This window comes from Cupressus sempervirens, chromosome 6, assembly GCF_028749045.1.
Source record: "Cupressus sempervirens isolate cs-2001-9-10 chromosome 6, ASM2874904v1, whole genome shotgun sequence".
Classification (NCBI taxonomy): Eukaryota; Viridiplantae; Streptophyta; class Pinopsida; order Cupressales; family Cupressaceae; genus Cupressus; species Cupressus sempervirens.
Genome location: NC_143123.1, coordinates 321,551,117 through 321,576,875, shown reverse-complemented (window position 1 = coordinate 321,576,875; position 25,759 = coordinate 321,551,117). Strand labels below are relative to the sequence as shown.

The 25,759-nt window shown below is 35.3% G+C and overlaps 1 protein-coding gene across 1 annotated transcript in view; it reads left to right on the top strand.

The window, feature by feature from the left end:
- LOC149552477 (ARM repeat superfamily protein) overlaps window positions 1-25,759 on the top strand; it is a 224,926-nt gene that overhangs the window by 104,154 nt on the left and 95,013 nt on the right. Inside the window, exons 10-16 of the mRNA XM_089788059.1 lie at window positions 18,935-18,997; window positions 19,130-19,213; window positions 19,422-19,600; window positions 21,067-21,106; window positions 21,289-21,432; window positions 21,567-21,686; window positions 21,782-22,000. Coding sequence (XP_089644185.1) covers window positions 18,935-18,997; window positions 19,130-19,213; window positions 19,422-19,600; window positions 21,067-21,106; window positions 21,289-21,432; window positions 21,567-21,686; window positions 21,782-22,000 — 849 coding nt within the window. The remainder of the gene's footprint in view (window positions 1-18,934; window positions 18,998-19,129; window positions 19,214-19,421; window positions 19,601-21,066; window positions 21,107-21,288; window positions 21,433-21,566; window positions 21,687-21,781; window positions 22,001-25,759) is intronic.

Sequence of the window (25,759 nt, the reverse complement as noted above, 5' to 3'; positions counted from 1 at the left end):
AACACAAGCATGTTCCGAAGAAGTTTTGGGCAGAAGCATTTAACATTGAAGTTTATTTGTTGAACTGGTCACCCACAGTGGTGGTCAAAGGTAAAACTCCGGAAGAGGCCTGGTCAAGTTGCAAGCCCAGAATCAGTCACCAGAAAGTTTTTGGCTCCCTTGCTTTGTTTGGATCCCTAATGCGTCATGCACTAAGTTGGATGCCAAGTGTTAGAAACTCATGCTTGCTGGATACAACAGTCTTCACAAAGCCTACTGCCTAATCGATGTTGAGACATATTGTCTCATCTACAGTCGCAATGTAGTCTTTGATGAGCAACAACTACCTTTCATGCTTGTTTCTCCTGTTCTTGATCGAACAGACTTGCCTATGAAGGCTCATGATTTGAGAGTTCGGCTTCCATTAGGTTTGCTTGATGGGAGGGCTCCAGTAGCTCTTGCAGCTCCAGCTATACTAATGATACTTGTACAAACACCTCCGACTTCTTTTGCAGGATCACCTCGCTTTGTAGATGCTTCACTTGAGTTTGATCCAGACCTGATCATCACGCATCTCCTGATACTAATGTTGGTTATTCTCCTATCCGGCCTAAGTGGTGTGCTAAGACACTTGCTCATCTTCGTGATGATGAGCTCATTGATGGGAGAACTACTCGGAAAAAGAGCAAAACTATAGACTTTGTTAATTTTGCTCTCATGACCAACGTTCATAGTGTGTTTGAACCTCAAACAAGTAACATGGATTGTGTCTCCAAATGTAATAATATTGCCATTGTTATAGATATTTTTCAAATGCAGATTTGGATCTCATATAAGTATGAGAGAAGGAGACATGTCTTTTGAAGAGACATGTCTCCAAGGTTTAAACATCATTAGTTTGTATAAAATAATATAACTAACCATATGTATAATATATACATTATTATATATATAATTAATATAATATAATATATGTGTATATATATATAATATATATATAAAGGAATATTTATATTATCATCAATAATGAAACTCATGATTAGATCAATTTGACTGTAACTACAAACTTAACAAAACATATTCCGAGGCTAAAGACATTCCAGAGTGGGAACAAGCCATGACATCTAAACACCAGAGCTTGCTGAAGAACAACACCTAGGTCATTTTCGATCTTCCACCAAGGAAGAAACCCATAGGCTGCAAATGGGTTTACAAAATCAAATACAAATCGGATGGTACTTTGGATAATTACAAAGCTTGTTTAGTGGCGAAGGGTTTTTCTCAGAATCAGGGCATTGATTATCAGGAGATCTTTGCTCCTACTGCAAAGATGAGCACCATCAGACTAGTCCTAGCCATGGCAACATAGTTTGGTTGGAAGGTCCATCAAATGGACGTCAAGAGTGCTTTCTTGAATGGTGATCTCCATGAAGAGGTCTACATGACGCATCCTTCTTGGTTTCAAGGTTGTTGGTAAAGACCATCAGGTTCTTAGATTGGTAAAAGCTCTCTTTGGCTTGAAGTAGGCCCCTCGGGCTTGGTACATAAAAATTGATAAGTACCTTAGTGATCAAGGCTTCAAGAGGAGTTCTTTAGATTCAAATCTATACATCAAGACTATTGACAGTCACATCATCCTTTTGGTTATTTATGTGGATGATTTGATCATCACTAACAGTTCGACATCTTTGATTCAGGGAATCAAACAGAATTAATGCCAGTCTTTTGATATGACTGACCTTGGGCTCATGCATGATTGCTTAGGTGTTGAAGTTTGGCAATAGTCTTTTGGTCTATTCATCTCTCAGTCCAAATATGCCAGGGCCCTGTTTGACAAATTCCGTATGCAGGATTGCAAGCCTGCATCTACACCTATGGAGAAAGGTCTCAAGTTATCCACAAAGTGTGATTCTCCTTCTGTTGATGATACTACATACAGACAACTAGTAGGCAGCCTCATCGACCTCTCTGCTACTAGGCTTGACATTAGCTTCGCAGTTAGCTATATCTCACGCTTTATGACAACTCCTAAAGCTGATCATTGGATGAAAGCCAAGCATGTGCTTCGTTATGTGAAGGGCACTTTTGATTATGGACTTTTGTACTCTCAAAGTTTTAATCCTAAACTCAGTGGGTTTATAGATTTAGATTGGGCAGGTTCTGTCGATGATAAAATGTCAATTGCTAGATATGTGTTCAGTTTGGGATCTGATACAATCACATGGACCAGTAAGAAGCAACAGGCAATTTCTCTCTCCTCTATAGTGGCCAAATATAGGAGGACTTTTAAGGCAAGATGTGAAGCTGTTTGGTTTCATTGGATTATTGGGGATATGCAAATGTCACTAGCATGACTGACTACTCTGGTTGTTGATAACGAAGGTGTTATCAAGTTAGCATGAAATCTAGTCCCCCATGAACGAACCAAGCATGTGGATGATCACTGTCATTACATGCGACAACTGGTTGAAGACGAGACTATAGATTTGTAGTATGTTCCTACCACAGATTAGACTGCAGGCATTCTCACCAAGCCTCTTGGTCCTGATAAGTTTGTCAAATTCAGAGGACAGCTTGGTGTTCTAGATAGATTGACCATTAAGGGAGGGTATTACAATAATAGATAATCATCTATTATTAGGTAATGGTAATCTATTGTAAATATATAGTTAGCTTTAGTTTGCTTTCGGATTTTAGCTTTCTCTGTTAGAATAGAATGTTTCTATTCTTTACGATTGTTTCCTAAGGAAACATTGTTTTATTCTTTTGTATATATTGACCTTTCGGTCTTTGTTAATACAAGCAAGATTTTTACCAATTACTCTTTAATAATTTCAACTACCTTATCATATGCAAAATATACCTAGGGGATAGCTAATTCCCATGACAAGTACACATTGACAATTCTAAGGACCAACTTTTAAAGACAACTCAACATTCTCCTCTTTGAACTTTCCAAGGTTCAGGCAGGTGTACTTGGGATTAATCTCTCTTTTTAACACAATAACACACTAAATCTTAATCCCATAAAACAAGTGATAGGCCCTGATTTTTCTAACTTCGAGTAAACAAAGGAATGCAAAATAGCTGATAATCCATTTCCATTAATCCTCAAGCCAAGTGTGGGCAAGTTCTTTCAAATCCACAATAAAACATGAAGTAAAATGATTTTGATTAAAGGTTTGTAACTGCGCAAGCTTCAATATATACTCAAAATAGTTGTATGATCAGTGCTTTTATCCATTGGGACTCCATTCACAAATTAAATACCGCAACTTTAGATCTACTCCTTTACTTTGTAAATGAGATCAATGCACATTTGGTATCCTATACTTATCACAATGTTTTCATTAAATCCCTTGATTCTCTCATATCATGTCAAGCATTTACATAATCGATTAGAATAACAAAGCATGAAATGAGATATAGTTCTAAATGAATTATAATTGAGATTCAATTCACTTGTGACCGAATCACATAAAATTGAAAAGTAGAATAGAAAGAGACAAGATCCAAATTGTGCAACTCTAATAACTTCTTCATTATATTGATTTGCTTTGAAAGCATACATGTAAAGTATCAGACATATGCCTTAAAATGCCTAGAATGGACTCAAACTTTTGTCAATTTGTCAATTTTCCATTCATGAGCAATTTAAAACTTAGCCATACAGTAATGGACCAACTAGACAAAGAAATATTACCTTTAACTCATTGAATTTCGGACCGCTTATCCCAGTCTTGGAAATCATTTTATAGAGAAGGATTGCAACAAGCTTCAGACATGGGAGAATGACACATGTTGCATTTTGATTAGACTCAAAAAATTGTTACAAAATGACAAAGTGTCAACATCAAAGCACAAAAGACATAAAATAGTGGAGGCAGTTCCCAAAATAATAGCTTGGCAGCCAGATTCTCCAAGATCAACTCATGGTTTCTTATGTAGGTGTACCCATAGCGAGTGAGTTGCAAAAGTAAAGTAACCTATTGAGGTAAATTGTCCTTCCTCTTTTGGCTTTCATGATTAGCTCCAACATTGTTTCCTAATTGCCTCCAGGTGATAACATTACATCTTTAGCTTTGTCCTTTTTTGAGCATCGGTTGCCACCTGTAAATTGGTCTTAAACCATATTTTATTATCCATTCGTTAGAAATAGTATCATTAGGCCAGTTAAATTGAACAACCTCTTGTTCTTTTACCATAGTATATTTCCATTTTACCTTCAACTATTTTATCTTAGCTCCAAAAGAGCTAAAGAATATTTCAGCCCTTACAATTTCTTCAACAGTCCTTGTAAACATATAGTTGTCATCATTCTTTAGTATGTTGTTGATTGTAGAGTTGAGGGTGGTATTCAATTCCTCTACACACTCTTCACAGGCTTTCATATTAACCTTCTATAGTACAAGGGAAAAGATCAAAACTCTTATTGATATACTTAGAAATTTAAAACTTTGTTTTCCTTTGTAATAATTTCCTATTGATAGCAATTTTAATAAGTTTGCCACATGATTGAATGTTTGTTCAATTAATTCTTCTCTACTTGCTCCTTGGTCACTGAACAAATCACATCCAATTGCTGTTCTCTACTAATCCACTTATCAAAAAGTTGTCTCAACAAAGTTTTATTTGTCTTGAAAGAATTTAAAATATTCACAAGTTTTAATACCCAATAATTAAAATTTTTGGTACCTACGATACTTATGAGGTGCAATATTGTTTCTTGAATTTTCTCTTCATACTTTTGCACAACATTTGTCTACAGGGCTTTGAGTCTGACTTTTTCTTCTTCCACCCCTTCTTTAAATTGTTCTTCAAGAAACAATGGGGTTGGCGGAATTTCAATAATAGGATTGGTAGGGGGTGCAGGTGCAGGTGATGATGCAATCAATCTTTGAGATGCTTCACCTATTTACATATGCTGGGTTGACTGATTTTTAAATTTAGCAAGTCTCCCCATTAGCTCACTGCTCTTCTTCTTCTCTGCATCCTAGGCTTGTATAAGCCTTTCATATTGGAGCCTAAGCTCATCCATCATTTGTCGCCTCTTATAGTTGTGGCTTTGGCAAAACTTGCAGTTTGAAGGTTTATGTCTGCAACCTCCACCCCCGAAGTCTCATTTACCCGCTTGACCATTAAGCTCCCTACTTGATCTGTGTCAAAATTTTCAAATCGCCTAGACTTATTCTTCTTTTGAATGGACCACATTACCAAGGAAGCATGATCCTCACTGTACACTACTCCCTTTGATGCTAGTTGGGACTCCTTTGTTCTGCATGCAGTATTTGTTTCCCTTTTGATAACATCAAAAACCATGGTGTTAACAATATCCCATTCAGGTAAAATGATGACCACTGCATCTTTTATCATCCTCCTCCCCTCCTTAGTGGTAATCTTGCTGAATTCATTCATCATTTCTTGCTTTATTCGTCCTTAGTAACATAGTCCTCTTTATTAGGTTCTCTGGCTATCTCTTCTCACATCTGGCCTCAAAATTAGAAATGTTCACTCTCCAAGCAAATTGAAAGAAAGCCCTAGACTTTACAAAACTATTATCCTCCAAAAATTTATCATCAAGACTATTTGGTTATAGGATCTAACCCTTTTCCTCTAAAATCTTCTATGGTAAGATCCATTGTTGGCACAATGGGCTTCTTAGGCATTCCTCATCTAGTTCAGCAAATGTAACAACAATTTCACCTTGACTACCCAGTTGCATTAATTGTTCTGCTATTACTCGTTCAATTTCTTAATGCATTGGGGATTGCAAGGTTGAGTATACTTCTTTGCTTGACACAGCTGATTCCTCCACCATTTTCCTTTTAGGAGAGGAACTTGCTGGGGAATCTTCTAATGAAGGCCTCGTATATGCTAGAGCCAGGGGAGCATTTGCTGCATGTAGGGTCTACCTTCCAATCCTTTTCCTCTCCTGGTAGTGCCCTCTTTAGGCTTTAACACCCTATACCTTGTCCTTTTCTACAAAGTATACTACCTAGGAGCAACAGTTTGAGTGGACACCAACCTCTTCATTACCATTTTAGCCTGATCAGGATTTGCACTCATCACCATGGCCCTTTTTTCATTCAAATCTTTCATAATCTTCACAAAATGCATCATCAATTGATTCACCTTGTCGCCAAGAAGGGTGATATCCTTCAAGTGATCATAATCTTTGTCAAAAGAGTTTACAAAATTCAAGGCCTTATAAGCTTGCTACTTCTCTTTCCTAATCTACTATTCTTGTAGAGAGAACTCATTTCTAATGACATCCTCTAGATCATAGAACTAATGATGTTTAGCTTCAGCCTTTACTCTCTGTTTAAACATCTCATAAAATCTCCCAAGATCAGAGAATTCGGCCTTAGATGTAGCCATCCTATAGGGTTCTAAGACTTTACTCAAATGTGTCCACACACCCTTAGTAATTATAAAATGGTGTGCGATAGTGAAAGTTGGGAAGATGGTACCTCTTGATCTACCTGTCAATTCATCCTCTTGCAAACAACCAACTTGCCACAAGACTTCTGCAAGGCCTACCTTTAGAGGGACTTGGCAAGGTAACACATGAGGAGTCCCCTTAAAAGCATACAGTCTAAGAATTGTAGAAACAAGATATGGGATAATGTCACCCTAGTTATGAACAATCTTCAAATCTTTAGCAAAGTCCTTTGGTTTGATAAACTCAAGGAGGAGTTTCGGGACCCTAGGGTTCTCATATACAATAATACTCTTAGCCTGGATACAAAGTATCTATCAAATCTAATGAAATTGGCATCCTCCTTGTCCCATGGCATATCCACACTCCACAACTAAACAGATAACACTTCTCCATCTTTTTCCCTCGTTAGTTCCATCTCCTTTTCAAAATAGGACACTTCTTGAAACAAAAACATATGCATGAGCATGGAACCAGGAATACCATCCAAAAGTTGGATCAACTTTCGCCTTTTCTATGCCTGTCAAACCATTATATGTCAATTCAGCAATGTTGAGAGCAAAATACAAAATCACACCAGCTAGATAATGAAGGATCTGAACCATCATATACATCAAATGAATTGGCATCAGGTTTGTTCATCTTCACCAAAAACCCTACAAAGAGACGTAAACACCTAAAGCACGAGGATTGCAATACTTCTTTAGGAATGGTTCAAGGGTATGTGGCCCAACTAACCTCAATCCTCCAACAACTGCAAAATGTTCCTTTAAAAGGAAACTTCTAACGTAAACCCTCTAGGCTTGATATGCTTCCTTCAATTTCTCAAAATTGATAACTTCATGAATTTCATCTACAGTAACACTTAACAAAAGGTTTCCATTTTTATCCCTTACTATCCTCTCTATAGGGTCATAATTAGTTGCAACTTGGGTCAATAAGTTAACATCCATGAAAACCCCAGGCATTACCAATTTACCCAAGTCAAAAACCCACACATTACTATGAAGAGCATAGGAATTTCACTGTGCGAACTAGGTTTTGAACAAGTTCAAACCACTCATTGTAGTTTTTGCATCTCTTACCCAATTTCCTTTATCATATAAACCCTCGTCAACTTTTATACGAGGTGACGTGGGTATAAGCTTTTCCCCCTTAGCATAATAATTTGTGGACTGAGTTAATTGTTTTTAAGAAATCATCACACATTCGTTTCCCGATAGTTTATTCTCCGAGTAAAATCCCTTCGAGGTGCCATTTTAGGGTTTACAGTATGCAATTACACACAACAATTCACAATCCCCTTCAAACAAATGCAAATTTTCGACATTCCGGTAGAGATAACATACTGATTTGAGCATACGACACCTGCACTGTTTGTTGAGGAAAACTCCAATTCAACAATTTGCTTCAACAAATCCTTTTCACAACTTGATCTCGCCCTCAAAACCTCGAAAACTTTATGACAGGACAATTACCGTGGCAGGATGTATCATCAATAGTCGCATGCATCAAATTAATAATTCATTAGACTTGAATACTGCAATTAACGGGCATAAATCAACCATGAACCAAATTTAATTCGTACTGTACAACCATTGATTGATCCTTGCTTCCTTCAAATTTTCTTTTTCCACCGAAGACATGTGTCCATTCACATCTCTTCATTGCAGGATCGCAACAACCGTCGGATCAACTGTGATCTTATGCTTAGGCTTGATGCTTCTTTTCATGCTTTTCTTCTCCTACTTGGCTACTATAACATGATGCACATGGCGTTTTATGATTTGTTCTTGAAATCACCTCACCTTCATTGACCACTTGACTACCATAGGACACGCGTCAATATGTCGTGAAGCCGTAATGATTAAATTTCATAGAAGTATCTATTGTGGGTTCACGACAACCCTTGGATCAAATGTGATCTTACGCTACCTTTTATCTATACTGTGGTCTTCTAGGAACATGTGGCACTTTGTCGCAAAGCCGCAATGAAATTCTCCACGTGCAATTTATAATCACAGCATCATGACCGTCGTCATATCATCTTCTTTGGACCGGATCTGACCTGTTTGACTGAACACCCTTTCTCGAAACATGTGGCATCATGTCGTGAAGCTGCTATGGATAAACACTTTTTAAATAACGATCATGGTTTCATGGTCACCGTTAGATTTGCTTAGATGATATCAAGATTTGAACAAAAGGTTGGTGGGTCAACTGCCTTTCCGAGGCACACACTACCAAATAGATTGTTGCCACATGGGCATATGACACATCATTTCTTGAATTGTATATTTGTGGACCCAAATAAATAATTTAGCAGTCGTAAAATGACCAAAGACATAACCTCTTAATAATAAAGATGATCAAGATGAATAAGAACAAGTTTGCCTAGGATTATAAAATGGGACCCACTGCATGGTATCTAACCCATTATAACCTTGGGACTAAACACGACGGGGAACAAAAATAAGTTTTAACACTAGGCAAAGAAAAGGTCCCCTCTTTATGATGCAGTGACCCTCTGCTTAAGTTGAACAAAAGTAATTTAAGATTATAACACAACAAGGGTTAATAAACATTTAGTTGCCTTTTCAACAATAATTCTATGCAGAGGCCAGCTTAAGTGTGAATTTTTTGGACACCCCCTAGGATTTTGCAATTTTATTGAAAATATGGCTTACAACATATATAATCCAAATGACTAAGAGAGTCTTAGTCTATCCAATAAAGCAAACCACCCATTGAAATTAACAATATACAAAATTCCAAACAACAGAGAGAAAATTAAAACTTATTTGTCAATTGCATGCACTGACAACTTTTGTCATGAAGAGACCAATGCCATAAATTCATTTTTATATACTTGATTTCTTTTTTCAATTTGAATCCTGTAGCTATGTGGGTCTGGATTGATGACAAATACCTAGATTGAACACCATTTGGCACTGTAGGCATGTTATTTGAATGTATTGGACGCGTGGAGGACAATCCAAGAAATTTCATCTCTCCCAAGTATAACCATGACAATATTTTTCATAGTTACACCATCGTGGAAGATGTGGGGATGGCGGAATAGGGGGACAAGTTTCCAGGACGGGAGGACAGAGGGGCCTTAATTTGGGACAGCAGGGGGATAGTGGCGGGGGATAGGAGGGGGTGTGTATATATATACATATGGTACTTTAAATGCTAGTTATGAAAAGATGTTTTGCAATATAAGATATAAAGATGTAAAAGAATAAATACTTGAACATTGGATTGAATTGGAACATTGAACAGTGAACATAAATAGTCGAATCAGCAAATAGTCAACATAGGGACGTCGTGCATCCTCGGCGGTGATGGTGGACTTTGGTCGCACCGCTGGGGACGGGAGGAATGGAGTCCCCAAGTCCTTGGTGCATCCAAGTCTTCGAGACGTGGGGCAAAAAGGGGGGGACATGTCCTAGTGTTACTATGGTATTTTTTTATAATTCATTGTTGCATGGCTCTCCATGCCCTTTGATTTTTGGTTGATTGAAAATAGAATTACTGAATAACTGTGCATGATATTAGAGAGGTGGAAGTAGCGTAGCTATGGTGATTCCTCTGTATCTACAGAACAATCTTTAATTTTCTTCAATGGCCTCGATAGTTCAAGAGGCATGAACTGTAGAAAGAATCATAGAGTCACCACAACTGTTAGAAGGCAAGAAGTTTACTGTTATATAACGTCAACGATACTTCAGCACACATAAAAGATAGGACACTCAATCGGCATCTCATGACGAGGAACAAACAAAGACTCACACTCAGGATGCCAACACAAACTATGAACAGGCACAAATGAAAGATAAGGCATGAATGTGAAGGAGAATTAGAATGAAATATGGATTCAGTGCCCGACAATAATTTGCAATGCTAACTTCTTCAATTTAAATTCCTAAGCAATTACCAGATACACTCAGTTAGCCCTTGAGACCCCCCACCGTTTGACAGACATTGAAGAATTTTCAAAATCTGGAAAAGAATTTTTAGCGGGCCCCATACAATGATGAGAGAAAACTTCTAATTTGCTATTAGCGGATGACTGAGAAATAAAACCCTCCACAGAAGCCATATTTGGAACAATCCTCTTTAGAAGTAGAGCTTGTATCGGGGTCGGTTAAATTATTCCTTGCTTCAAAGCAAGCATGGCTTTTGAAATCATTCAGCTTACTATCTTTCTTATTATCAAGAGTTTCCAACTCATCGGTGACCATTTTTGTCTTCATGATTTTTGTTCACAGATTTCAAAATCTTCTTCTTCTTTAGCTTGAAGTAATTGAGGCTTACGCTCCCTAGAATGTTACTACTTCTTGTATGTGAGTCAGATGATAAACTACTATTGGAAGTCAAATGTGTCCGAAGTTGCCTTCACACTCGTCAAACTTTGAAGATCCACAAGATAAACTTTTTCTCGACTCTGTAGGAAGTTCAAGCAAAGGCCTACAGAGTTGGCTGGGCTGCTGAAAAGGCTCGAGCTTGGATGTCCTCACCGTGTTCAATCTTCAAAATATTTATCACAATAGTTGATTGTCCTTTAGTTGTATTTTAATGATGCTTGAGCTACCACCTCACACAAGTATAATACTAACCAGTGACAGTCCAAAGGTCCTAATATGACGGAAAAGGATTTATAAAACGTAAAGTGGTGGATCCAATAATATCGGGAACCATCATAAATATCAGATCTTTTTAGCAATGAAATACACAACACTCTAAAATTGCCAATGCAATAGAATCTGAGATATAAACACAGATGAACGAACAAAAAGACTTCTTTTAATGCTGTTATTGAACTAGGCTGTGATACCATGTTAAGTTTTTAGCCTAGAAATAGAGATAAACAACAATAAAAGAGCATAAACAAAAGACAAAAGACTCAGTACATTTATCCTAGGAAAATCCTTCCACTTGAAGGGAAAGACACAGCCACACCAGCAAAATATCTCTTTTGTTGATCAAGAAATGTTCATAGTACAAGGCTTTCACTTGTTCAATTTACAATATATCTAAACAATTGTATAAATAGATTGCATAAATCTCTTTATCTTCACACAAAGGTCTCTTTAAGTCCCAAAAATAAGACTCTTCATATTTCCACATATTTAGTACTTCACATTTCCATACGCATGCCTCTTTGCATGACGTAGGACACGTGTCTTTTTGCATAAAATTAACTTAAATATAATCACAAATATCTCTTTCAGCTTAAGATGACCATCACGGTCATAACAAACATATTTGTCTTTCTTACAATCAGAGTGGAAGATCTCTATTGCAGCTACAAACTTCAACAGAAAGGAATAGAGAATCACAACCCCACAACAGAAAAGTGTCCCATGTGAACAAAAAATCAGCTGCTAGGAAGAAAGGGGAGAAAAACACAAGGCTCAAGGAAAGAGCCGTCCAAATAGTATGATCCCAAATAGTCTGTTGCCATGCATAGTTGAGTCGCTGATAAAATTTTACATATGACTAGATTGCTAAAGCAATGTTTATTATACGAATTAAATTGTGCAAAGGCCACCACATAAGAAAAGACAATAAAGAAATCTCCCATTCAGAAGGCAACACTTGGCAGATAAGAAGAATTTAAGAACATATCATGTATATGATTATATTGCATAAATTGATAATAATGCTTTCATCTATTGAGCACCGATATATATAATTCAACATGAATATCTGTAGCAACCTCTTTATGCATTAAGAGTGCTTTCATACCCTTGAGAAACAAAGTGATTTCCAGGTTATCATGTTCTAAAACCTGCAGTCCTGTAGAATAATCCACGGATCATTTAGCAGAAAATATGAAGTCCCTGCTAACTTTCTGTAGTAGCTTGTAAACTTATGTAACTATCCTGTAGCAGAGTTGATGCTTCTGGATCAAGAATATGGAAAATCTTAGTAAAAGACATTGTGGTAAAAGATGTAGTCCAGAAAAGAAGAATAAAGCAAGTGGGAGGAGGATTTTGATGATTTATATGACAACAAAGTTTTATTCTTTTGTTCACTCGATACTAGTCCTTCCACTTGTAGATGGGGTTTGCCATTTAGAGGGGCCTGATCAATTCGGTGATCCTATAGATAAATTGGAGGTTCTTTTAGTAACCATTCATAGCTTAATAGGTGAATCATTAGCCGGCTATCAAACTTGGGTTGTCTAAGATTGCCTTTTATGTCTGAGTGGCAGTATCAATGCATGTTACTGCTTTTCATGAATTATTATTTTTCTCTTCTTCCAGGTTTTTATATAAGTCTCTCTGCACACATGTATGTGTTATCCGTGTCTCTTTGTGTCAGTGTGCCTGTTTGTAGTGCTCTACCATTTTGAAAAATCAAGGAATCAGATATGAATTATTTATTGTGGAAAATAACCATTTTTTTCTTTTCAAAAAGTAGCACCTTTTTTTATTGAATCTGCATGTCATGCACATACATTTGTAGTTGAATGGGTATAGCTCCATGTTGACTGATTTCATGTTTCCGAGCTTTTGACTTCAAATATATTACAGCTCTAAAAACCAATTGTTTCACCTCTAGGCTCTAATGCATATCTTAATTAGAACTTCCTTAAAGACTCACTTCCATAATTGTTTGTTAAAGTTGCAGCTTCAGTCGGATTGATTCGATATGATATACATTATTATTGGTCAATCATCATTTCCTATATATACTTATCCATGTCAAATAATATTTTATTGTATATAATACATACATACATATATATATATATATATATATATATATATATATATATATATATATATGTATGTATGTATGTATGTATGTATGTATGTATGTATGTATGTATGTATGTATGTATGTATGTATGTATGTATGCATATTATATGTATGTATGTATGTATGTATGTATGTATACATATTATTAGTTATGTTAATATAATATTATTAAGTGATGATTACACCATAGAAACATATCTCTTCATGAGACATGTCTCCTCTCATATTTATATGAGATCCAAATCTGCATTTGGAACATATCAATCACAATGGCCATGTTAGTAAATTTGCAGAAAAGATCCATGTTACTCAACATGGTATCAGAGCCTAGTTGCAAATGTACAAATGAAGACCACTAAAATTCTGAGACTACATACTTACATGTTGAAGAAAGGTCAGAGTCTGGAACATCGATCATGTTTGAGTCCATGTGCAAGTCGGACAATATATATATATGCATCACTTTTTATATAGTCTGCAAATGAAGAGATAATACAGCAGCGATAGAAACCTAAGTCGGTGAAGACAACAATATAAAAAGCAGCAACATGTACTAATATTCATGTGTGTGCTCAAAGGAAGTGATGGGTTTATTCATTGAAGTACGCAGCGTCAATAAGTATAAGAGTCATAAGATGGTGAATTCAGTAACGCAAAACTTTACATACTTTATTGCACGAGAAGCAAATGAATAAGCATCAAGTATATGGAGCAAATTTTGTATACAGTTGCAAACCAGTTATAAAGGGGTTTGATGTGTAAGGGGATTTCCTGTGTAGATTCTACCATGTCAACTGTGCAATAGTTTGAGACCTTAACAACCCCTAATGGGCCCCCAAACTTATAAGGTAAAGGAGTACATATTCATTGACATCATCGACTGCAGATTACGTGGAGATCATATTTCAGATTCCGCTTGCGGTATTAGCACAAGCCTGAAAGTGCAGATCTACAAGGGGTAAAGATATAAAAGAGGGCGTCGACCATACATAGAGTAATACAAGAAGAACATGAGATGAGAATAAATGATTAATGGCACTCAAATAAATTGTACCAGCCTTACCACCTGTGGGAGAAATAGCAGAAACATTTCACACAATACCATAAGGAGTAGCAGACAAAGGAATAGAAAGGACAATTTTTTTTTAGCAAAGTATATAATGAAGATCAATTGCAGACAACTATTTTATGAGCATGTTAATACAACTCTTCCACTAAGGGCACATTTTTGAGAATACATCTAAAGATTGTAAGGGGAGAGTTTTAACCATGAAGGAAAAGAAACCAAATTTGATATAAGTATGGCCTGCGAAATGAAAATACAATGATCACCATATATTGAAGGTGACCCCTTTGGTTATTTTGAATATAGATGAGCAACTCCTATTTAAGGGCAATATTTATATATTGCCCACACAAACTTGTCACAAGAATAGTGTTACAAATCATATGGCGGTACTGATCATATCCATCGCTCCATAGTCTTCATCGCTATTCATTATTTATTCAATCCAATTTAGCATTGAGCACGAACACATTATGTAGAAAGAGACATCGACATTCATATTGGAGGCCTCTATTGTTAGAAAATAGTCTTAGAGGACTTCCGTATACCAAAAGAATAAAATTGTGTACGTATAATAACAGTTGGGTATTTGCACATATATCCTCCATGGAATTCAGATGGGAAAATACCGACAATAAAATAAGGACCCATCCACTTAGGTGCATAGAGAGGAAGCAATTACACTATGATGTGGAGCAACATTGAAAGGGAATGCCTATGTCAAGAAGAAACGGTTGATAAGAATTATCTTTCTTGGTGCGAGGGATGTTGAGCAGCGAGGGAATGATTGGATGAGCTTCCACGTAAATTGGATATTGGACATTACCAAGAGGGAATGCAACCAATACCCAATAGAGCTATCGTATACCTTTAAAGACTTATCAAGAAGTACTAAGAAATTAAAACACTAATAGAGTGTGAGGTAAGTATAGGTGATTCATTATTTAATTTTTCATACTATTATGAAATGTATTATTCCTTACACTATCAATATGTTAATAAATACACTAGAACATATAGAGATAAAAAAGTAAATGAATGATTTTTTAAATAATTGTATAATGTAAAATTTTTGTGAGTAAGGATAATAATCTTCAATAATGATATTTGGAAATTTAATATTATTAATCATAAAAGATTTAGTGGGTACATATCAAGATAGTAATATAACTTATTTGTATTATTGTGAAATACCAATATTGTTACTGAATATAATAAGATATGAAATTTATTTATAAACAAGGAGAAGTATTAGTAATGAATAAGGAAGTCATTTGAAGGGCATTATCCTTGACTACATGTGATAAATATTCTTTTTTGAGTATAATTTCCAAGTATTGCTTTTTTAATATAATAAATTGTTATTTTTACATTTGTATAAAGGTTGGGCCTTGATCTTTTCCTTTCTGAATGTTATTACAAGAAGAGAGAGATTGAAATTCAGGGGAGATTGACATTTGAGGCAACCTTTAAAGAGAGGGAATATATAGAGGATATGATTTAGTCAACCTTTGGTGATCTTGATCATATTAATTTAGAGGGAGTAAACCACGTTGTGATGGATTCACTAATGATTTAAATTTGGAACACACAGATTGCAAGATGTGCATAATATAGGTTTAATCAAAAGATTAGATAAATACCTTTGCATGAACGAAGGAAATTTGAGTTGTTTTGAGACATTAACGAAGCTCTTAAAAATTCATTTGAACCATCTAACAAGTCTCCCTTTGATGAATGAAACTCAACGTACGAGTTGTAGATTCATACATGTGGCACAATCATACTCAATCAAGATATTGACGTATTGTGGTCGAGTTTGAGAAAATGGAAGGACATGTTCACTTCTACTGTTAAGCCAAATGAATGTTTGGACCTTCAATGGATGAAAAGAGCAAGTTGGAACTTAGAAAGGAGTTGTCATAATTGATACAAGATTTTTCAACGATAAGAATGATTGGAAATTTTACATTTTGGGGGGAATAATAGGCAATGTTCCATCCTTAAAAATCTAAAAAGAAAATTTCTAAATCTTCATATGCAGATAAGTATTCTTATCATTTACATTTATCTACTCTTTGTAGTCTCTCTATTATTTGTAATTCTATACATACTATACGGATTATTTGCCTTGATCTTTTCCTTATGTTTGAGGATATTCTTACAGGAAAAGAAGGTTGTTATTTTACATATGCTACCAAATATTGTGTAGACTCAATTGAATGATAGTAGCTCCAAAGACCCTAATGATCAAGATGGATAAAGTGAGGCTCTTGAAGCAAACATCTTTGATGATTGAGATTATGAGATTCTTCTATATTAAGAGGGAGTATGATACTTATTCTAAGGCAACATAAGAGCTTAGAAGATTGATACTCAGAGGGAGTCTAGAAATACATGTGTGACTGCATGATTTTGATGGGCCTACTCCTATGTATATTATGAGGAAGTGATGACTTATCACCAAAAAATTAGATATCAGATTCAAAGTGAGTTTGACAAGAATCCTTGGGGAAGAGAGTCTTTAAGGGAGTAATTACTAGACCTGACTTCCTAGGATCATTGTTCAAAGGGAGAATTTTCGAGGTGCAATCCTTTGTGAATGATATCTTCTCTATGAGGAGAAGTTCTAAGTGAAACTCCTTGTAATGTATTCTTTTTCGTGAGAGAAAATTAAGGTGAAAGCCTTTGTACCACCATCTCACTGGGTTATTGGTGGTTACTATGTCACATATGATATGTAATGATTGGTGACGATCTTTCATTGACATATATAAATAGAAGGTTACCATTGTAAGGTAACGATCTTATAAATGGTAGACCTATTATCATGATAGACTTCATTAAGTTGTCCTAGAGTGCTGGAAGTCATAATAACGAACGTATCAACTAGTAGGTAACCATTATAAGATGACAACCTTATCAATAGTTTGACCTATCTCCTAGATAGGAGCAAGTGCTATCATGGTTCTTTGGATCGGATTTTGCCGGACACCATGATGACCAGCTCATCATGGTTTTTTGGCTCGGATTTTGCTAGAGAACATGATAACCAACTCATCATGGTTCTTTGGGCCAGATTTTGCCGGAGACCATGATAACCAACTTGTTATGGTTCTTTGGGCCGGATCTTGCCAGACACCATGACATAGTTAATATTATATACCACACTTAAGGTGGTGTTTAAGTTTATATTAAAGTTATGGAAATTGTTTTAATTGTGTGTTATGAAAGGTGAGAAATTTAGCCTCATAGTAAATTGAATATCATACTAAGATGATATCTCTTCATATTTTTGAGAGCATAATGTGTTCTACAAATCCTCCCTAGCTAAGAGGGAGTGTTAAAGTTGTAGCTTCAGTCAAATTGTTTTGATATGATAGACATTATTATTGGTAGATCATCATTTCCTATATATATACTTATCTATGTCAAATAATATACTTTATTGTATATAATACATATATACATATATATATATATATTATTATTGTATATTATATATATATTATTAGTTATGTTAATATGATATTATTAAGTGATGATTACACCATAGAGACATGTCTCCTCTCATATTTATATGAGATCCAAATTTGCATTTGGAACATATCAATCACAACGGCCATGTTAATAAATTTGCAGAAAAGATCCATGTTACTCAACACAAAGTAATTAGACTCAGACCCGGCCTTCACTCGGCAAGGGCAACTCGACTCGTGACCCGGCTCAGACTCGCTTGTGACTTGGCAAAGTGACAAAACCCTTGAAATTTAGAGATTTTTTAGGATTTAAGGAACATTCCATGCACCCATTATTGAATAAAGCTTAAAGACACAATAGCATCATGAAATAGACGGTAATTTGATCACATACATAAACATACATCAATTACACAAATGATAAGTACAAAGATAAATACTAAATTGTAGCTAAAGGAAATAGCAAATTTAGATACATAAACTCCATGAAATCCATCAAAATGTATATCAAACCCATGAAATGCATCACATCAGTAGTCATCATCAAATGTTCCAACATATGTTAAGATAAGCAAAAAGTTTAAACAAGTCTACAGCTGCTCCAATGTCACAAATGCAAGCTTTTCTTCTCTTCCTTTCAGCTGGTTGCAAAATTCTCTCTCTCTCTCTCTCTCTCTCTCTCTCTCTCTCTCTCTCTCTCATAAGAGTGTTGTGAAAGCCCTTTAGGGTTATTGGGAATATAAACATAATAACTTTATGTTTTTTGGCGTCCAGATTTGCCTAGCCGCGGCTGGGTCATGATTCACGTGACTTGCGGGTTAGGAGAGTCATGTGGGTCGCCCAAGGTGACATGCTGGGCCAGGGTTACAGGGCATTTGACCTGGCTAGAGTAACCTGACTCGCTAACCCAGAAGACTTGCCTGATCCATGGCGAGTCTCATTACTTTGCTTTGCACGCTAAAAATTGTTTACAGAGGACTAAACAATTCAAGAATTGTTAGAATCCCCAAATCCACTTCTCCCATCCTACCCCCTTCTTCGTGGTGGATACATTTCTTGGTTAGAAATAATTTGTTCTAGTCACAACAATTTTTTTTGTGTGAGATTATAATGTATATGTTATGAAATGCTACATACAATGCAATGTTTTCTTGGAAACTAAATTTGTGTTTGTTGGAACTTTTTGGGCTGCTGCAGGATGTGGTGGAGTGGGGAGAAGACCCTGACGAATATGTGAATAAAAATCTACCATCTGATTTGGTATCTAGAGGATGCTGTGATTATTGAATTGATTTTCAAAACTTGTTTAAAGATCTTTCTCTGTTGTTTTAATTATGGTCTCTTCTTTTGTGGTTTCTATTGCTGATTTCTCTGTGTATTCACTTTCCGTAGGGTGAGGTGAGTGGTTGGAGGGATGATCTTTATACACCACGGAAGAGTGCCTTGAACCTTCTTGGGGTCATTGCATTGTCTAAGGTATGATTCATTTTCATGAAAATGCTTATTTGGAAGAGTTCAATGGAAGGTTTGGAAAGGGTATATGTTTGATGTTTTTTTAGTTTGGATAAGTAATTTTCTTACAGGCAACACACCTCAATATTATCTGGGTCTTCTTTCTAACCAATAAATGCAAATGGCCACTGATTATTTGTATATATTATCATTACGAGTCATAATTGTGCAGGGACCTCCAATGTCGAGTACATCTAATAAGATTGTGGCTGCAAAGCGCAAAAAGGGTGGGAAGAGTACAAAAGGCAAAGGAGGCGAGGGATCAGCTGGGCAATTATTGGTGATACCATTTCTATCAAAATTTGTTTGTCCTTCTGATAGTTCATCTGGAACTATAGACACAATTATGAAGTGAGTTCTATAAGAACCAATTCTTATTGATACTGGTCCTTTTGATCCTCCACAAGAGATAATTAAGATCTTGCATGAAATAATTCTGCATATAAAGTGTTTGAGATATCATTGCATGCAACACCTGAATATGGTGGCGATTCAATAGCATTTTTGGCTTCTATTTTTAAATTGAATAGTAACACTGGTATGCATCTTGTAATCCTCTCAATTAAGTAGTAATACTTTATTCTCTTATTCCAGGACTAGTAATATCTAAAATATAAAAATGACCAATTTAGTAAATGGAACTTGGAAGTACAATAGGCAATGTTGGCAAAAGAAAGGATTACCTCAACTGTCTTTTGGTATAAAAATTGATAAAGAAAAATGATTAGGCAGGTTTAGTATGAAAAAATCGAAAATATTATCCCCATTGAATTGTGCTAATATGTAGCAAAAAGTGAATTAAAAAATCACCATGAGAGACATGGACAAATATATCACCTAATACTGTCTCATCTGATACTGTCTCATAGGCTTTCCTACATGTACTGCTACTATTTTGTTACTGCTATAGAGATAGTTGCCTTCCATTTATGTGTTGGGCTCTTACAATAGCCCATATGCTTTGTATGTCTTAGGTATGGTGATGTCTTATTCAAGAGGTACTTGTGGCATACTTGATTGTCAGACAAGCCATCCACACAAATAATGGTAATAAATAAATAAACAAACAAACTGAAGATATGTAAAATCATGCAAGTAAATAAATCCAAACTTTTACCCAAGAGCTACATAGAAGCTACACTATTACTGGTCGTAGTGCATTTGATTGTCTTATGATGAATTGTGTACGCATATGTTGAGTTTACTTTGAACATTCACTTATTTTGAGCAAAAAATATAATCCTTTTTGATATTTCAGGCATCGGTATTTGGTCTGCTTGCTGTTCTTCTTGAATGAACTTTAGACATTAACTGCTGATTCACTTGTTTTTTTAAGTATGTTTTTCCCATTATTTTTTGTTTCTACTGTTTATTACTAGACAGCTCAGTTGAATGGCTTTTAAAAACATACTTTAATAAAGAAGTGCTTGGTATTGTTCCAATTTTTTTTTTGTGTGAATTGTAGTGATCTAATTGTTTTTCCTTTTTTTCACGTAAGTCTGCAGGATTTTGAACATCAAGGAATAAATTTTGCAAACTCTGTGACATAGCTTTGAGATATGTTAAATTATAGTAGTAAACAGATGGTAGATTCCACCTATGTTAAGAAGGCTTTTCAATGTGAAGTGAACATGAGCATATTTATTTGACATAATCCATTCGAGTGCACCAAATACAGCATATAAAGATATATATAATTAATGACATTGGAACTCAATACAATTCTTAAAAATAATGAAAAAACAATTATTACCTCCTTTTTGAGTAATGAGTTCAAAGGTTGTTTTGACATGACGTTTATATGGTGGATGCTGCAGTTACTATGGTGTGTTGCTGGGATATGGAAGCCTTAAAGAGGTATATATTTTTCAATCTTGTTCAGATTTGATTGGTAAACTGAGCTGTTTTTCTTTTGCAATTCTCTGTCTCCTGATAAGTATATAAGCATTTCCTGCCTGAAAAGGGCAGACTTCTATGTTTTCTTTTAGTAGTATTGAAATATCCACGTTCTTGAAAGATTTTGTATGTGTTATTTGTAGTTTTTCAAAGTTCAAAGTCCCGATCATGTAGCATTGCTACTTCAAACTCGAGTGCTTCCTCTTTATTCAATGTCCTCACCTTCTCCTTATCTTATTGCCAATGCTAATTGGTTGCTAGGAGAGCTTGCAGATTGTCTTCCTGAAGTGAGTTGAAGTTAATCCTCTTTGTTTTGTCTCCCAGGCATATCTCTCTTCTGCAGTGACTTCAATCTTGCATGCACTTTGATATGATCTAAATGTTTTCTAACTTTACCCCTGTAAAATGCTTTGCAATTAAGGAGTTAAAGCAGGGGATATATAATGCATTACTAAAAGCGTTAGATGCACCAAATGTTGGAAATATATCTTGGCGACTTGTTCGTGCCTCTGCAGCTGGTGCTCTTGCAATGCTTCTTCAGGTATCTCCTCCAGGCTTTCAAAATTTAGAATTGAAGTCTGTATATGGAGTGGGAAATTAACATGATACCATATGATGGCATTTTAATTTTGGCAGGAGGAATACGAACCAGTAGAGTGGGTAAATTTATTACAAACTACAATATCTGGAATAACTAATAAGGAAAAGGAAGATGCTTGCCATTCGTTGCAATTGCTAGCTACTGCAGCAGAGATAGGTGAAGAGAAAGTTGCTCTACATGTGCCAGTGATGATATCTACCATCAAAGGGGACATCTCAAGGCACATTCCACCTGCCCCAGAGGCATGGCCACAGGTTCTGATGAAACTTTAGTGCCTGTCATGATTATTCATTTGACATTCTTTAGTTCAGTCTAGTGTGCATCAATTAACAATAGTAGTCTTAGTGCAGTCCAATGTGGAATGCCTAACCATTGTTTTTTATTCTAGTTTCATCTTTTATTTTATAGGTGCTCCCCTTAACAGAAAAAAGTAATGCAACGCTCTTTCATTGTTAGAAAACTATTTACTTGCTATTATGTGCAGGACTTTGGTAATTTGGTTTATGGCGAATAAAAAGAGATTAACAGACAGATTTGAACTGTCAGCCTTGGTTATATATAAAAAAACCAGTGTTTTTTTGTATAAACTAACCTTTACCTCCTCTGATCTAGTCTATTCTTTGAGCTCGAATTTTCTATGCTTTTTGAATATCACAGTAAGATACTCTAATGTGTTTGTGAGCTTGTTTCAAAGCCCGCTGTATGAATTGGTAAAGAAATTAAACATCTTGTGAGGACATGAAAGATTCAATAGGGCATCCCTTGTGCTTTTTGCATGTAATTTTTAATCAAATATGGAAAACTTTACCAGTTGGTAGAAATACTAGATTTGATTCATTACTCCACTAATGCAAGAAGGTTGTATGCTGGAACTGTATCTTAGAGGTTGGAATATTTTTGAAGTGAACAATAATTTTTATGGGTGTAGGTTGTAGCAGTGTATCACGATCTTGATTGATGAGGGTCCAAACAAAAACAATTTGGAAAAATTATATTTTATATTATTTTATTTGATTTTACCTGTTTGGTTCAGGTTTTTGTTTTTCAAGAAAGCCAAGGCACAGATGGAGAAATTCTTCTAGCAGGGATGGGGGAGGGTGGGTTGAGATAAAAGTATTGTGCTATGTATTTTATTGACCATCATTTTTCATACTCAGGCAAGGCCCAGGTTTGTACCTAGGTGGAGCCATGACATGAATGAGTGAAGTTGTGCAGGCGGACCATTCCCATTAAGCAGTATTTTGACTTAGCATTTTTAATCTATATGTTAACAATCCTAAAATATTTAGTATTAGATGTTAAAAATCCTAAAATATTTAGTATTAGATTTTAAAAATCCTAAAATATTTAATATATAGATGTTAAAAAGTCAAATATTTTACTATTGGCATATTTAATAGGTTAATTCAAATAGTCAAAGTCACAGATTTAATATGTATTGATATTTTATATATTAATAATGGTTAAATTAATATTTTAAATATGTTTTATTATAGTTTTCTTAAATTTATTATATTGTATTTAAAGCTTACATAATATTATTTACTTTTATAAATTTATTACCTATAATTAAAAATACTAAAATAGATATATATGACAAGTTTAATCATGTTTTTTTTTTCTTTTTCGATATTTTCCTTTTCAAACTTCATCCAAATTTTGTTGGAGCCGATCACAAACTTGAACTTGATTTCTGACAGAGGTACACACAATGTACAAACGAGGTACTAAAAATCAAAAACTTTATACAAGTACAAATGATTCAGATGGTCTAAAAGTCTGTAGTGAATTTGTAATTTGATTTAGACACAATTTTATGAGCATTTATTGATATTTCATTATCTGTGTTTGTTCATCTTTTGTGTCTATATTTCAGAACCTTGGTGTGTTTTTTCTAGTATACATTTTGCTATTGCAAAAAATGACAGTTGTTGCTATTCTAGCCTGTTTAAATCAGTAAGCCAGCATGCCCACTTATTTGAGCGTATTAATGTGTTGCTATTCTATTTCTCTTTTCCATACTAAAAAAGACATCATTGTTATTCAGACAAGCTAGTTTATGTGTCTCACAATCCTGTCTGTATACATTTTATTGGTTTGAGTCAAGATCAAGTCTCTCTGGTATGCTTTAGATCAGTTTTTAAGAGCCTCATCGACATAGGGTAATTGTCTAATACCCTAGAATGGTTAGATTATAGTCAAGATCAAATCTTTCTGATCTGCTTGAGATTAGTTAGAAGGGCCTTATTGACACAGGGTAATTGTCTAATACCCTAGAATGGTTGAATTTGTTTCTTACAAATGGTTAACAAAAATATTATATATTCATGGTGAAGGTGATGGAACCCTGATTTACAAAATCAGAATCTCCATTTGTTTGAGTATATTTCTACAAGAATATCTGCCTCGTGCACATTGTTGTATGCCAATGGAGATGCATCTACATATGATCAATATAATATTGAATGAAATTATCAGGAAGTGAACATGACATAGCAGATAGAAAATCAGGAGCAGACCGAAATTTGCTGAGCAAAGAATAATAAATATGATGATGGGAAAGTTTGGAAGTTTATATAACTCAGAACTTATATTTTCTAAACCTTGAATATTCTTCAATGTGAGATATTCTGAACGGAATTCTGAAAGATTTGGATGATCAACCACCAGAGGTATTAGTAGGGAGATTATTGCCTTATGCAGATTCTTGCACTGCCTTAGTTCAACCAAGTCACATCTCCAAGATATTGAAGCCTTCTTATTTCTGGACAGTCATAATAATATGTCATAGGCATCTACAGTGATATTCTATTTTTTGATTCTTTCATCTTCCTCATCTTGTTACCTATTCATGTGGAGGTAACGGGTTGGATGCTCTCATAAATGGCAGTTGAAAAGGGAAAGACACTATTAATACTCTGCACAATATTTATCATCCAACCATGAGTTTATTCTTTCCTGTCAAAAGCAAACATTCTGATATAAGATCTTTCATATGGTAAATGGGAGCAAGGTGCTGATATTTCTATATAGTGTGGTAGTACATTTCCAGCCAAAGACAGGGGATAAATACCAGAGCAATGGAAGGAATTGAGATGCTGGAGCAAGGAGATTTGCAATGATAGGAGATTTGATTAATATATTTTACATGTTTAATGTTATTATGTTTTGGTTTCAGGTATACAGGGTTCACAATAGGAAGGATGATACAGTCCCATTGAAGGATAGTAATTAATGCATAGAATGATCCTCGCAGATTTCTGAGAGGCAGTTTGAGAAGCCTATCCAAATCTGGAGTGTTGAGACTACAGGACCATGTAGCAGCAGAAAAGCTCTTCCAGTTTGGAGTCACGAGATGCCTGGGCCGAGTGTTATGTTATTTGGAGAATATAAGCAGTGAACACGTATGGAAATCCATAGACTTATGCGAATATGTATTGGAATGAAGTTTCTGTATAAAACGTATTTGGTAGCATCCTGGGAACCTTCACATTCCTATAGATGGCACCACTGGAAATATTGGCATGTTTGCGGGATCCAGCAGTTTGGTCATCGCTTTAGGGTAGGGATCTTCATACTCGGATTGCCCAATATTTTAGCGACAGGGAGTACACGCATGAAGGAAGCTTCCACCAAAGCGATTCATTCTCATTCATGACATCAAAATACTTGCACCTTGATATTATTCGGAATGAAGTCAAAAGAAAGGAAAATGCTAGGAGTAAAGGCTACGCCAAAGATTTGAAGACTAAATTATTCAAGTTGAATGTGCCATGGAAACTGTAGACACCGCCGGTTGATTTTTGGAAGAATTAAATTATATTAAAGTTTTGTGTTTATCATAGGTTAGTTAATTGTTATGAAGGGGTGTGATTTTTGGAAGGAAACCGATACCCCTTTTTGCCTTATAAATATAAGATGTAATATCAAATGAGAAGATACAATATACATAATCAGTTTCATATTTTAAATTTTTATAATGCACCCGTGATGTATTATTATTCGATTGAAAA